General features: G+C 39.8%; 1 protein-coding gene across 2 annotated transcripts in view; it reads right to left on the bottom strand.

Moving 5' to 3' along the window:
- Positions 1 to 12901, bottom strand: part of LOC134794189 (MORN repeat-containing protein 5-like) — a 28247-nt gene extending 15346 nt beyond the window's left edge. For both annotated transcript variants that reach the window (XM_063765926.1, XM_063765927.1), the window contains exons 1-5: positions 12763 to 12901; positions 11471 to 11547; positions 5949 to 5998; positions 5671 to 5742; positions 4559 to 4683 (exon numbers count right to left, since the gene is read on the bottom strand). In XM_063765926.1, the coding sequence (XP_063621996.1) occupies positions 4559 to 4683; positions 5671 to 5742; positions 5949 to 5998; positions 11471 to 11482 (259 nt within the window). In that variant the 5' untranslated portion in view covers positions 11483 to 11547; positions 12763 to 12901. The remainder of the gene's footprint in view (positions 1 to 4558; positions 4684 to 5670; positions 5743 to 5948; positions 5999 to 11470; positions 11548 to 12762) is intronic.
- Between the last annotated feature and the right edge of the window lie 494 nt (positions 12902 to 13395).

The raw sequence follows: 13395 nt of genomic DNA, 5'->3' as shown, positions 1-13395 counted from the left end.
AATCGCCCCATGAAGCAGATATACCTAGTAATTCACGTGAAAACAGTTTTGATATAAAATTGTATGAGAAGCTTCCCAAACAACGCTTGTGTAAAGTATCCACCGCTGGGAAATCTTAGGTCTTGCCTCGCTGAGCCAGTCTCGTTTGCACAAGGGGTGTATTTATAAACGGTAAATGTGATACCAATTTTAATAACATAACTTCCGTGAGACAGAAACATGTCCGTACTTCCCATAACTTCGCTTCTACAATGTGCCGATTTTTACAGTTTATTCGGAGTTTCCATACAAACTTCGCGGCGTGCCGATTAGTATGGAACCGCCGAGAAAAAGCGGCGTAGAAACGCCCTAAAGAGTGTAAGAGCCCTAAAGAAAAGACAAAGAGTAAAGAGTTCCAAGCTAAGTTGGCGGCGATTTTGATAGCACAGCACATACTGCGCAAGTGTTATTTCAACGTCATAACTAGGTAGCAGTTTGACGTTTTAAACACTTGCACAGTCTGAGCTATTAAAATCGGTGTCAGGTTAGCTTGGTCTAAAGGGGCCCACTGATTACCAGTTCGCCGGACGATATCAGCCTAGTGTTGTTAAAAGACTAGTCTTGAAGACTTTTTAACCTTAAAGACTTGCAAACCTTGAAGGTTCAAGCTTTGAAGACTCAAGCGTTAAAGGTTTGAGCTCAAAAACGGTTCAGAACCTTAACGACTCAAGCTTTTTATGAGCTCTTAAGAGTAAGTCTTTAAGACTCGGGCTTCATAGAGAGCTCAAGCCCCCGGACCTCGAAGGCCTGAGTCAAGCGTTAAGAGCTCAAACAACGAGCGTTACCTATAGGCAGAAAGTATTATTGTGTGATTGTGTATTTATTTTTAACCCTTAATTTGACGGTGTCCGGTGTGGCGGTCTACCTAGTTTTTAGACTTCCGTACCCAAAGGGTAAAAACGGGACTCTACTAAGACTCCGCTGTCCGTCCGTCCGTCACATCACCAGGCTGTATCTCATGAACCGTGATAGCTAGGCTAGACAGCTGAAGTTTTCATAGATGAGGTATTTTTGTTACCGCTACAACAACAAATACTAAAAACTACAGAACCGAAAGCTTTTAAGACTTAAACCTTCAAAGCTTAGGAGGCTTTAAAGCTTGAGGCCTAAAGACTCGAGGTTTCTGTGCTCGTAACCAGCAACGCGAACTTATTAAGTTGAGGCTTATATGGTCGAGGCTTTAAGGTTCGAGGCTTCTAGACTCAGAAGTCGCGACTCGAGTCTTGTAGTTTACGCCTCGAAGCTTAAATTCACAACACTATATCAGCCTGTCAGTTAAACGCAAAAGACAGATCCGAACAACTGACAGGCTGATATCGTCCGGCGAACTGGTAATCTGTGAATCCCTAAACTCTATTTTGTTCTCGTTTTTTTTTATGTCAGATTTTGATAAAATTTGATGAGTATGAAGAGCTCTTCTTTCTGGGCGGAATAGGTACTTAAATACAAAATCCCAATTTAGAACGAAGAATGTAGTTTGTAGAATGTTTTCGTAACTCAGGCGAATATTTGTTTTAGGGTATTATGGTGTAGGTAATTGCGCTTACGAGCTACCAAGCTATAGGTACATTGTAAATAACACGGAACGATTCACCATTTCTTTTTTAAATTTAGAAAACAACAAGTACAAATTAAAATCTTAATACATGTACAGTTGTACACGTGCAAATGCGACACAATGATATTGAAATCACATTGGTAAATATTTAAAGTTTCTGAATATACTTACGTTCAAGATGCGAGAAGCTACTTCAGTAAATAATATCACATACAATGCAATGTAAAATGCTTAATGGCTTGTATGTTCCGAATAATATTTCAACCGTCAAGTTTAATAAGACGTCGAGTGTACTAGCATCTGCCCGCGACTTCGTCTGCGTGGGATGAAGACGATTATTGATAATAACTATGTCCCTCTCCGGCCCTCAAACTACATATGTGTCGCTTAACTTCAAACTCGGGTAAATGCATTCGACCCTCTCAGCAAATATCTACCCTATTACCTTTTCTTAATACCAAAATCGCATAATCTGACAGATGGATTTACCCGAGTTCGAAGTTAAGCGACTCATATGTCCATACTTAAAATCATCTAAATCAGTTCAGGAGCTTAAGCGTGAAGAGTTAACAGACAGACACGCAGACAGAGTTACTTAAGTAAGTTAACTAAGTCGTTTTGCATCAAATAGTTGTGGTTTACAAATGGTTAATACCTACACATGAAAAAAAATATCATCAAATAACAGTTGCCTCTGCTGCTTACTTAGAGCATTTAATAACCGGAGTCGCCTTTAAGAGCTTACAACTCTGCCGAAAACTGTTGTATGGACTGACGTTTATCTGACATGGCTATTTGTAAGTACGTTACGTACAAATCATGTAGCAATAACCATACATTTGACGTGCCCCTCCCCCGCAAAAATCGGCAGACTGTTTTGTACAGAAAATGACAGCCAAGGCGGCTCCAGTTACTAAATGCTCTAAGGCTGCTTATGACCGGAGCGAAAGACAGCGTTATTAGACTTTTTGAATTCTGGGAATACCCCCAGAGGCGTATTTACAAATTTGGCGCCCCGGGCCATTTTGATTTGCCGCCCCCCTTCATCAGTGACGATAAAGTATTTTATTTAAGAAAAAAAAAACCTGCAACAAGTACCTTTGGGGTGTGAAAAAAAAAACTAAACATTTACTCACATAGGCATTTACATTGTTTTCCTATGTACAAATTGGTTGACAAAATCATCAATAACGCTGTCGTAATCTAAAACGTTTGTCAGCTCAGCTTCTATATTAAGAAGAGCTAAGCTATTCAGGCGCTCTTCGCTGATAGTGGAACGTAGATAATTTTTTATTCTTTTGAGTGCAGAAAGGTGACATCACTAATGTCACTATTCTAGATACAGATTTATATGGGCCGTTTTTGTCACTCAATGACGATGCGACCTCGTTATATTTGCCTGATCTGATCGGTGACCGGTGGGTACTGCTGGGTTTTGGCCATTGAGAATCAAGGTGAGACATGGCAGTCAGGCTGGATATAGCTAAGGAGTTCGGTCGGGTCTGGCATCGAGTCTGCTCGAGGGACTATGTTATACAAATGGATCGCTAGCTTTTTTTCCGGTAGACGCACATGAGCCGTATAGTAGACGGAAGCTGCTCCGATAGTGTGGACATTACCGCTGGCGTTGCACTAGGTTCTGTGCTGTCATTGCTGCATATCAATGATAATCATTGCTATGCAGACGACAGTAGTAGGGATGCGTATTACACAGGCCGTACCATTATCCCTCATTCTGTGGTGCTGGAAAGTCATGAAGTATTGTATTTGTATCTGATATCGAGAGCACTCTATCTGTACTGAGTTTCGCCATGGGATCGGAACAATTTAGTGAGATTCAATACCACGAAGACACAAGAACCGCCCGTATGTATATAGTCAGATGGGTCATAAATAATGTTAGGTACGTAAGTGAAAACGCGAGCGTAGCGAGCGCGAAATTTTTTCGAGAAAATAGTAGGTAAATTTTTAGGGTTCCGTACTTCAAAAGGAAAAAAACTGAACCCATATAAGATCACTTTGTTGTCCGTCCGGCCGTCTGTCTGTCTCAATATAAAGGGTCTTGACATGACAGAGGGCGGCAAAATCGACAAGGCTTGTTATTTAAATTTTACAAATAAATAGGGGAGCGACAAAATTCTGGTCGACCCTATCTGAACAGCTAATAAAATATTTTTATGACCCAAATTTGCCGCCCCCTAAAATCTGCCGCCATAGGCTTCAGCCTACTCAGCCTAGTGGTAAATCCGGCACTGCGCCGTACTAATACTTCTTGAACGAAAATGTTGCTTAATTTAGGTACTTGTTGGTAGATATTTTTAGCAATTGGTGGGGTTTGAAGCGTTCGTTTGTTTATTAATTTAAATGTCAATTAAAATATAATAAAAAAATAGCTAAGTTTGATTATAAAAGGCGCCCAGAAAAAGCCGCAAGGGGGCGGCTTCGCCGCCCCCCTGCGGCCTGCCGCCCCGGGCCATGGCCCCCTTGGCCCTATGGTAAATACGCCCCTGAATACCCCATTTAGACGTAGTGACCCTAAATAACGTCTTACCCAATATAGATATAATAAGGAGAACAAGAAGATTTGAAGAGAATAGTGGGGAATAGCTGCTTGGACAGTAACCTGCAGCTTCAACTCCAGGGGATTGGGCTGAATGAATGCGACAAGTGATCGACAGTCCGCATGTTTCTGGCCGGGCGTCCCTACACAACATCTATTCAATAACTATAAGATACCATTTGGCAACTTGTAGGTCCCCTGGCCGCTCATCCCGAGCACGTCCCAGGTGCCAGTGTAAGAGGAACCGGTAGGGAACGTCTTCTCGGCACGTCTCACCCGGGGACATCGCTGTATACTCACGTGATGCTGTCTCACTTACGTAGGTACATGAGCGTATCAGAGGTCGATCCGTATCTAATGTCAAAACCGTCTTACGCCGTATATCTTTAAGGTAAAAGTACCATTTGGCAGCTTGTAGGTGCCCTGGCCGCTCATCCCGAGCACGTCCCAGGTGCCAGTGTAAGAGGAACCGGTAGGGAATGTCTTCTCGGCACGTTTCACTCGCGGAATGTCCAGCGTCACCGTTCTGAAGAAAAACACAAAATACACTAAACTTAAGCCGGCATACAGGTGGTTTATAATTTGGAAATAAGATATAAGTAAGCTACTTTTCATGCCAGAATTTTCCACCAAGGGGGTCAAATGAGGGTTGAAATTAACGAAGTTCAATGTGAGAGGAGTGGGACGGGAAGAGGTTTGGAAGTTTAGCGACTCTTACCCGGAAAGTAGGAAAGTATCGTTTTTGCATTAACCAGGCCAAGGGATATATATTTCCCACATACGGCACTTCAAACATGCGTTCTATTTTCGATGAGTAAGACTGGCATTCTATTGTCATTTCTGAAATGTCAGTCTGGTAAAGGGTTAACCCCTTACTTAATGTAAAAAAAAAAGTTTAAATTTGAACTATCAATAGCGTTGAATATTGTAACTGTCATATATGGCTGCGTATGCGGTAAAGGGTTTAATGAGCGAAAGAGAAGTCGGTTTCAATCAAAAAGTAATTACGAAATGTCTCTAAAACAACCCGTATCTATCCTCCGCTAATGTAAACGTTAAAGCCATCTCTATTTCAGTGCGTCTCATTAAAAATTTAGATCAAACTGTGACATGTCTCTATCTCTCTCGGTTTAGTGTAGCACTTTAATTTGCTTAAAATCCATGGATTAATAATGAGGACCGTGCGCGTTGGAGGGTCCGCCATCTTGTGGCCTGAATCGGAAACATAAACATGTATATTGCCAAAGCAAGTGCTACCATCTACCGTTCTTGTAAATTTTCTTGGACATAATAGGTTCCGCCATTTTGTGGGCTACATCGGAAGCATAAACTTCACATTTACGCCTCGCGCCAAATATCTGACGGCTCCTATGCTGCCCCCTATAGTTCATGCACGCTCCCTATATGAAAAAGTAATGTTTTCGTTGACTGTATACTAAGTACTTATACTACACTTTCGAGGAAATAAAGATGGAGGTATAATTTGTGTAAGTATAATAAAATCAATATTTACTTGCATTCTTCTTTGTGGGCTTCTGAGAATTTTCGCATGAGGACTTCCCACTGTGACACTCGTTTTTCGGAACTACGGATTGAAATGAAATTGATTAAATAAGTTTTTTTTTAAATAATCTTATGACAGACCAATAAAATATTTGCATATATTATTTATGTTTCTATTGGCGCTTTCTATCAACGATTGTTGATAATGAATTCCCATTGATAATCAATTCCAATTAATAAAATATTAACTACTTATCTATCGATACTTATATATTAATCAAGAGGCACCTTGCAAGTGACGTCTTTAAGGGATCACTTTCACATGCACGCACCGTACTCTGCAAAAAAAAAAATACATATTAATGGTGATATTTAAAATATCACTATCTTATCTTTTTCACCCCTGACACTGATAGGTACAATTTCCTTCTTCGAGACTCACACCTCCTCCTCCTCAGTCGTTCACTCTTGACAGAGTGGTCGTGGTTGTATGATGAGACGTATATATCTATCATGGACAACGCAGCCCTCGCAATGCGCCTCTACTTGCCACGGTCTTCAGCGTAACGGGAACATTGGACTATGGTGGTTTGTGTCGCAGATATTATCAGGTCTGTCCAGCGCGTAGGTGACCGACCTCGTGACTCAAAATTCGTCTAAATCGGCTCAGCGGTTTAAGTGTGAAGACGCAACATACAGGAGTAACTTTTGCATCTATAATATTAGAATTGTATAGATTAGTATGGTATGAATGTCCATTTACCGAAACCTTTTACCACCTAAGGATATTTAGTATGCATGGTTTGATGTATCCTAGTACTCAGTTGGTAGTTGTCTTATTAGACATGGCTGCCGAATCGATCAATTACTTTTGCATAATTGATTGACGTGATAAATTCATCAAACAGATAATATAGCCCGCAGGATCGTGAGATGTATCTTCTGTAACATTATGTAGCTTTAAAATATCTTATATTTTGAGTAGGTATTCTATATTTCTGTTTAAAGTTGTAAAAAATAAAGGCGCAATAATTTCACTAACATATCCTTGTCTGAGTACCCACAACACAAGCCTTCTTGAGCTTACCGTGGGGCTTAGTCAATTTGTGTAAAAAATGACCCAGAATTTATTATTATTTATTTTTATTTTATTAATGTTCATGTTCGGGGCAACCTTTTATTCATAAAACTTAGTAACCTCTTTTATAAACCTTTGTTATTTTTTTGTCCCTTTCTAACAAACAAAAATGTCAAAATGACAGAGAGGGGCAAAATTATCAACGGTTTGTTAGATTTTACAGCAGAAACTTAGCAAACGGAGTAAAAGTCCAGCGGGTCAGCTAAACGGCCAAAACCGTGTAGTTTTCCTATTTTTTAAATTAATCTTTAAATCGATTAGTTTAAACATACGTATCGACATATATAGGCGATACAAAATTACACATTAAAATAATACAACTTCACATTATCAAATGTTGAAATCGAATTAATTACCTAATACCTATTTACTTACGAAATATGTTCCAAATTTTCTTTGATCCTATAATTAGATTCTAGCTTCATTCAATATTACATATACCTACACGTATTACGGTAAGTATTTTATATATAGATCACGACGAAATCCACTTATAAGGGTGCCTAATATTATAATATGCTAAATTTTGTGTTTAAAGGACCGAAGCATTACCATCTCGTGATGGAAGGCAAATGTTTGGGTTACAGAGTGGCGAGACAAAAGCATAATTACCCCATTCAGAATGGACGGGTTATATAGTTTACATAGACCGATCATTAGTTAATCTGTTATGAGAACTTGATACAAAGAGACGCGAGGAAATTATTACCACAGTCATTGTATAAGTTTTATTTGTAATAGATGCTGCAAATAAAGTTTTAATTCGTGAGGGTGTGTTGTGATAAGGAGCACCAGTATCGTCTTTACCATAAGGGCACACGCGGCCCGTGCCCAGGGCCCCCGTCCTCAGGGGGCCCCGAAGGACAGTGACAGTATATTTGATTACCCATAATAAATAGAGAGATCAAAGTAGAAAAAAAATAGTTTAATTCGCTTTCTTTACTTTCCAAAAGGGCCCCAAATTCTTATGTGCCCAAGGGCCCCAGCATAGTTTAAGACGGCCCTGACGAGCACTATGAGGTATTCTGTGATCGCATAATATAACAATGATTCTAATAGTTATTTTTTTACAATAGCAGAGCAGACGTGTTAATATAGATATCCGAGCAAGCGAAAGATTCCAAAATTGAACCACGATCATCATTGCGAATCTGCTGATGAAGATTATTGATAAAAACTATACTACGTCCTTTCCCGGGCCTAAAACTATGTCCATGCTAAATTTAATCTAAATCGGTTCAGCAGATTAAGCGTGAAGAGGTAATAGACAAACAGGCAGATAGAGTTACTTTCGCATTTATATTATTAGTAGGGTTTTTTTTAATTTGTATCTTTTTAGTAAGGATCAGCCTCAATACATTTACAGCAATAGAATGCATAAACTGTTTTTCTTTGGAAAACCATTATAGCCGTAGTAAACCTTAGAAAGGGAGATTTCTCTGGTTCAGTATAAACGGGGTTTGTCATTCACGGCGCGAGTTCATGGTCAAAAGGACGCACGCGCATGCATTATGTACGATCTTGGTGAGATTCCAATGGCTTGCTTTGTGCATGTTAGTCGAAAGTTAGATTTCTGGACTTTAGATCATTCGTACCATCACGCTCCGCGATTGGTATGCCATTTAGGGTTCTAGCTAAATTGGTTGTTCAATACTTGGGCTATGGAATGTCCAATTTAGCTAGAACCCTAAATGGCTTAACATTCCCCCGCTCAAACGGTATCACCAGGCTAGGGGTCGCGGGGTTGGATAACGGCCGGCGACGAAAAAGCTGGCCCACACTGGATACACAGCCGTCCCCAAAAAGACGTGCGATCGACCGCCCCACAAGGTGGGGCGCGACCAGATACAGCCTCCGCAGCCGGAAGGCGGAAGAGGCCACTCGCACCCCCTTCAAAAGGGTGTCGAAGGATAACACAGTCAGCTTAACATTCCCGTGCGGTGACTGTACATGTACATGAGATATTTTCTATAATGTTAAGGCTTATTATTAACCGGGCAACTAAAATTTGAAACAGGAACTTTCACTGGGCATATAATAATATAATTTGGCTGTCCATTAATATTTTAGCACCAATAAATTTATATTAGCCTCAAATTTAAGCATCATATTATTAAAAAACTGGCAGCAAAATCAAGCCACCCAAAAAAAATATAGGGAACTTGAATTGATAGGTTGGCGTCTAAAATAATAAGTTGGCAACTAATATTGTAAAGCGATCATAAAATTTGGTTGTTTATATATTTTGTACATAAACAGAATAACATAAGCTTTAAATACTCCATTTTAAAATAATTTAAATTTAAACATTTAATTTGACAAACTTTAAATTGACTAATTTCCTAATCCACAAAACACCACAAATTTATTTACGTATTACGTATACCCTACTATACTTATTTAATTTATTATTATACATATATAATTTATTACGTATACCCTACTATACTTATAGTTGAAATTCCTAATCATGAAACACCTAATGACCAATATACCATTAGGTCTTTAAATTTTTAATTACTAATTTCAATAGTTACCACGTTCTTCCAGAGTCAAAAGATAGGTGCGACGACGAGCGAAGCGAGGAGGAGCGTGTTAGGTTGACCGTGTAGTGACAAAACAAAATATTTTAAAGGAACTTCTTCTTTAAATTAATAGGTAGCCGTTTTCTTTTTTTTTTAAATGTGCTTCATAAATAGTCTCCAATATAATAATTCAGTTGCCAAATAAATATTTGGTACCTGCCTAAAAATAAACAAAAGCTGTAACGGCATTAAAATACAACTCATATTGATATATTTTAAGGCTCCGTTTTAGTTGCCAAACTATTAATTTTAGTACCCATTTCTATTATTTTAAACTACCCAAATTCGATTAATTAGTTGACCGGTTAAATACGTGCCTAATGTTAATTTCCAGAGAGGAAAATGGGGACTACGTTTGTATGTAGAAGCGGTCACATGAATTCGTTTCCTTTCCTCTTACACTTCTTAGACTGTCATGAAAGAGACGATTCTAATTAAATCTTGTTATTATACGACTGAAGTGCGAGCGAGATGAGTAATGACATGACTCCTCAGTGCACTTCGGACGCTATCAGTGTACGAGAGATCGTAAAGGCCGTATGCCGTATCATAGCAAGCCCAAAACCACAGAATAAGTAATAGTACTAACGTACAGAAAGGAAACTTCCTACAAGACCGAAGTTTGACAGCGGTTCAGGGTCGAATCATGCTGTCCCTTTCTAATATATGGCACTATCCCTTTCGGCTATTTAGGGTTGTCAAAATTCAAGCCATTATCTTATCTGCGGTCGTGCACGCAAAGGGACGTCAAGTTGTGTCAACCCAAATAATTGCTCAGAGCAGTGCTGAACCGAACGGAGCCGAGTTTGCCCGAAGTCAGGAGTTTCGTACCCCTGCCAAAACTTTAAATTGTAAAATTAATATCTACCCCTATGTCGTGATGAAGGTCCGGTTATATTGGCACTCGATAACTCGGCTCGCCTGCTCTCACACATCCAATGGGAAATCATGGCTCATTCAAAAAGGGAGTAAGTTCATTATAATTACTTACTGATTTTGCTGTTTTTAAACGAAATGTTCAAATAGAGAAACTTAAGTGTCAGGAAGTAGGGCTTTAGGATCTTGTGGTAAATATACATACATTTAATTTTGCCGTCTAACTGTATTGTTATTAGAGATGTAACGGATAGTTGTATGGCCGGATACCTGACCATCGGCCGAATATTCGGTATCCGGCCGCCGAATATTCGGCCGGCTGAACTATACCTACATTTCGGTTCTTCAGGTGCACATTGTGCAGGTTTTGACCTGTTCCGTAGTTAACGTTCGCGTGGACTCATTTCAGGGTTCGAAATGAATGCACGTGCAAGTGAGTGGAATGTTTAAATTGTTTTAAAATAATAAACGGGTACAATTATGAACATGACTGTTTCTTAGATCGAATTTGTTTACTCTGAAATCAAGCAATGTTACTATCCGGTATCCGGCCGGATAGTAGGTCACTATTCGGTATCCGGCCGGATATTAAAATATTGGCCAGATAGGCCGGATACCGGATAGTAACCGAATATCCGGTGCATCTCTAATTGTTATGTACAGTCGTTATCAGATATATCGGAGCGGCCAAGGTAGCCACAAAGCCCACAAATATCTGAAAACGCCTCTATTGCCAAGGCGCGAGGCGTTAGAGTGCGTGTTCACATATTTTTGAGCATCTAGACCGCTCCGATATATCTGATGGCGACTGTACAGATCGCGATACAGATTTAACAACGTGTTATGGCCTCTCCAAACGTCACTGATAATCGCATTCGATTTGCGTTCGTTGTGGAGACCCTGGGGCCTTTGTCCAGCAGTGGACGCCCTTCGGCTGAGATGATGATGATGAAAAAGGTTTACCAGTGTGGGTGATGGCAGGCGTGGCTCACTCCGCGATTTCGTCGCTTTGCTACAAGTAGCTAAAAGTACATCCGTTCCACACCAATTTTGGTGGCTAGCCATAAGCCGCGCGTGGCGCTGTCGCCACCTAGCGGCCATATCTGTCCTGATTGTAACAGACGCGTTTTGTTAGAGAGTGAGTCTTCTGTAGCAAGTACTATTATTTATTCTGTGGTGATGGTATAGTTAGATATTGATAGTGTACTTACATTACATTCCATGATTTCGCTTTTTACCGTAGATGTTAACTGTTCAACACTGAACACTGGCTTGATGTGTGGTACAGCTGTAACAAAATGACAAAATGTTAAACTTTTTGTTAAGATGTTAAGACTGACTTGCACTTTTTTTTAGAAATACATAGCTATGAAATATGATGCGGAAGGGTAGAAAGTAACACCACTGTAGTCGCGTAAATACTGAATGCTTTAATAGGAAACTGTTGGCCTTATGTACTAATTTACATCCTTTGTCTGAGGTCAATCATGTGGTAAATCGCAATGAATCATAATAATATTAATTGTATTTTATTGTGTCGTCTCGAGTTACATTGGAATGCCGATTATTATTGAAGCGTGAAAGAGAATTATAATTTATCTATTTGTCAGCTGATCAGCTGTGATCAGCTGTGTGGCCTCACTACAGCTATGCTACTTAGCGCCACTTGCACCATCCCACTCACCCGGGGTTAACCGGTTAAACTGTTAATCCAGTGTCAAATTGTACTGTTAGGTGTTAACCATGTTCAACCAAGTCCAGGTTCAGCCGGCTACCCAGGCCGGAGATCTCCGGCCAATTGTTCGTTGCCCTTGTCTCCCGCTCCCCACACGCGTCGGCAACCCCAGATTTGTTACGACCAATTTTTTTTGCACCCGAGAAAATTGGCAGATGAAAAGCAGCTAATTTGATTTTAAAAAAACTGCTTTTCAACTGGGGTAAAATGGCAGTAGATTTCCGTCCGTAACAAATACGGGGTACAGAATAATTGACGGAGATCTCCGGCCAGGGTAGATAGAGGGGTGCTTTTTTGAAAGCTTGGTAGACGACATGTTAACCCGGGGTTAGTGGGGTGGTGCAAGTAATACTTAGATTTGAACCACGGTAAGTGTTCATGCCAAGTGCTACGTCAAGCGGTTGACGCTCCTAAGGGGTTTTTTCAAAAGCGGGATAGTTTTGAAAATGACAAAATAGAAGTGCTTTCTATTGTAGCAATTGAAAGCAGACGTGTTTCAGGTTATAGATATTGGCCATTTGCAAAATTACCCCGCTTCCGAAGTTATCATAATGCACCTTATGAGATAAGTATGTAGAGTTTGTGCGGAAAGAAAAGACGTAGAATGTATTGTATCCTTTACATTACACGACTCTTGTCTTTCCGCACAGACTCTACGTAGTTATATTATACCGCCAGCTCAGTGCAAATGCAAACATAGCGTGGTCGCAGTCTATCAAGAGATTCACAACGCAAAGTAGTCAGTGAAATTGTATTTTTACAACTTGCCTTTCTATTAAATCCTTATCAGTTCTCCGTATCTTTTCTATAAAATTCAAATCTTAAAAATTAACAATATAAAAACACCAGCACATCCCCGAAATAAACAAACATAATTATAATAATATAGGGGAAAGATGCCGTTCACGGAATGTGACACTTTTGTTTAGATTTGAAGTTTTTAATTATTTTTATAAAACCGAAATATCTATGAGTAGGTTATAATAGTGTAGGTTTAATTTGTAAAGTGAGATATGATTTTAGGACAAGCGCGCACTACGATTTAAATTTTTCGACACGATCTTAGAATCGCGTTGTGTATATATTTTTTGTCGTAAATGCGCGCACCTTCGAGCAACACCGGCTTCCGACACGTCGGAAGGGAGGGGCCCAAGCGATATCTTACCGTACAAATCTTTCTGCCATTTTTTGCGGGGGGAAAGGTGCACACAGTCGCACTTCTCACACACTTAAAACATACAAAATCCAATCTGTAATGTCGACACAAATACATAGAAAATGACACCTAACACAGACAAATCTTGCACACCTCGATCTGTTTTTGTGTACGGACGCTTACGAACGAGTCACAAGGAGGGTCACAAGCACAACACCCACACTAACACATTTTCGTCGAAGAAT

This window comes from Cydia splendana, chromosome 10 (assembly GCF_910591565.1).
Source record: "Cydia splendana chromosome 10, ilCydSple1.2, whole genome shotgun sequence".
Classification (NCBI taxonomy): Eukaryota; Metazoa; Arthropoda; class Insecta; order Lepidoptera; family Tortricidae; genus Cydia; species Cydia splendana.
This window is presented reverse-complemented; position numbering and strand designations above follow the sequence as displayed.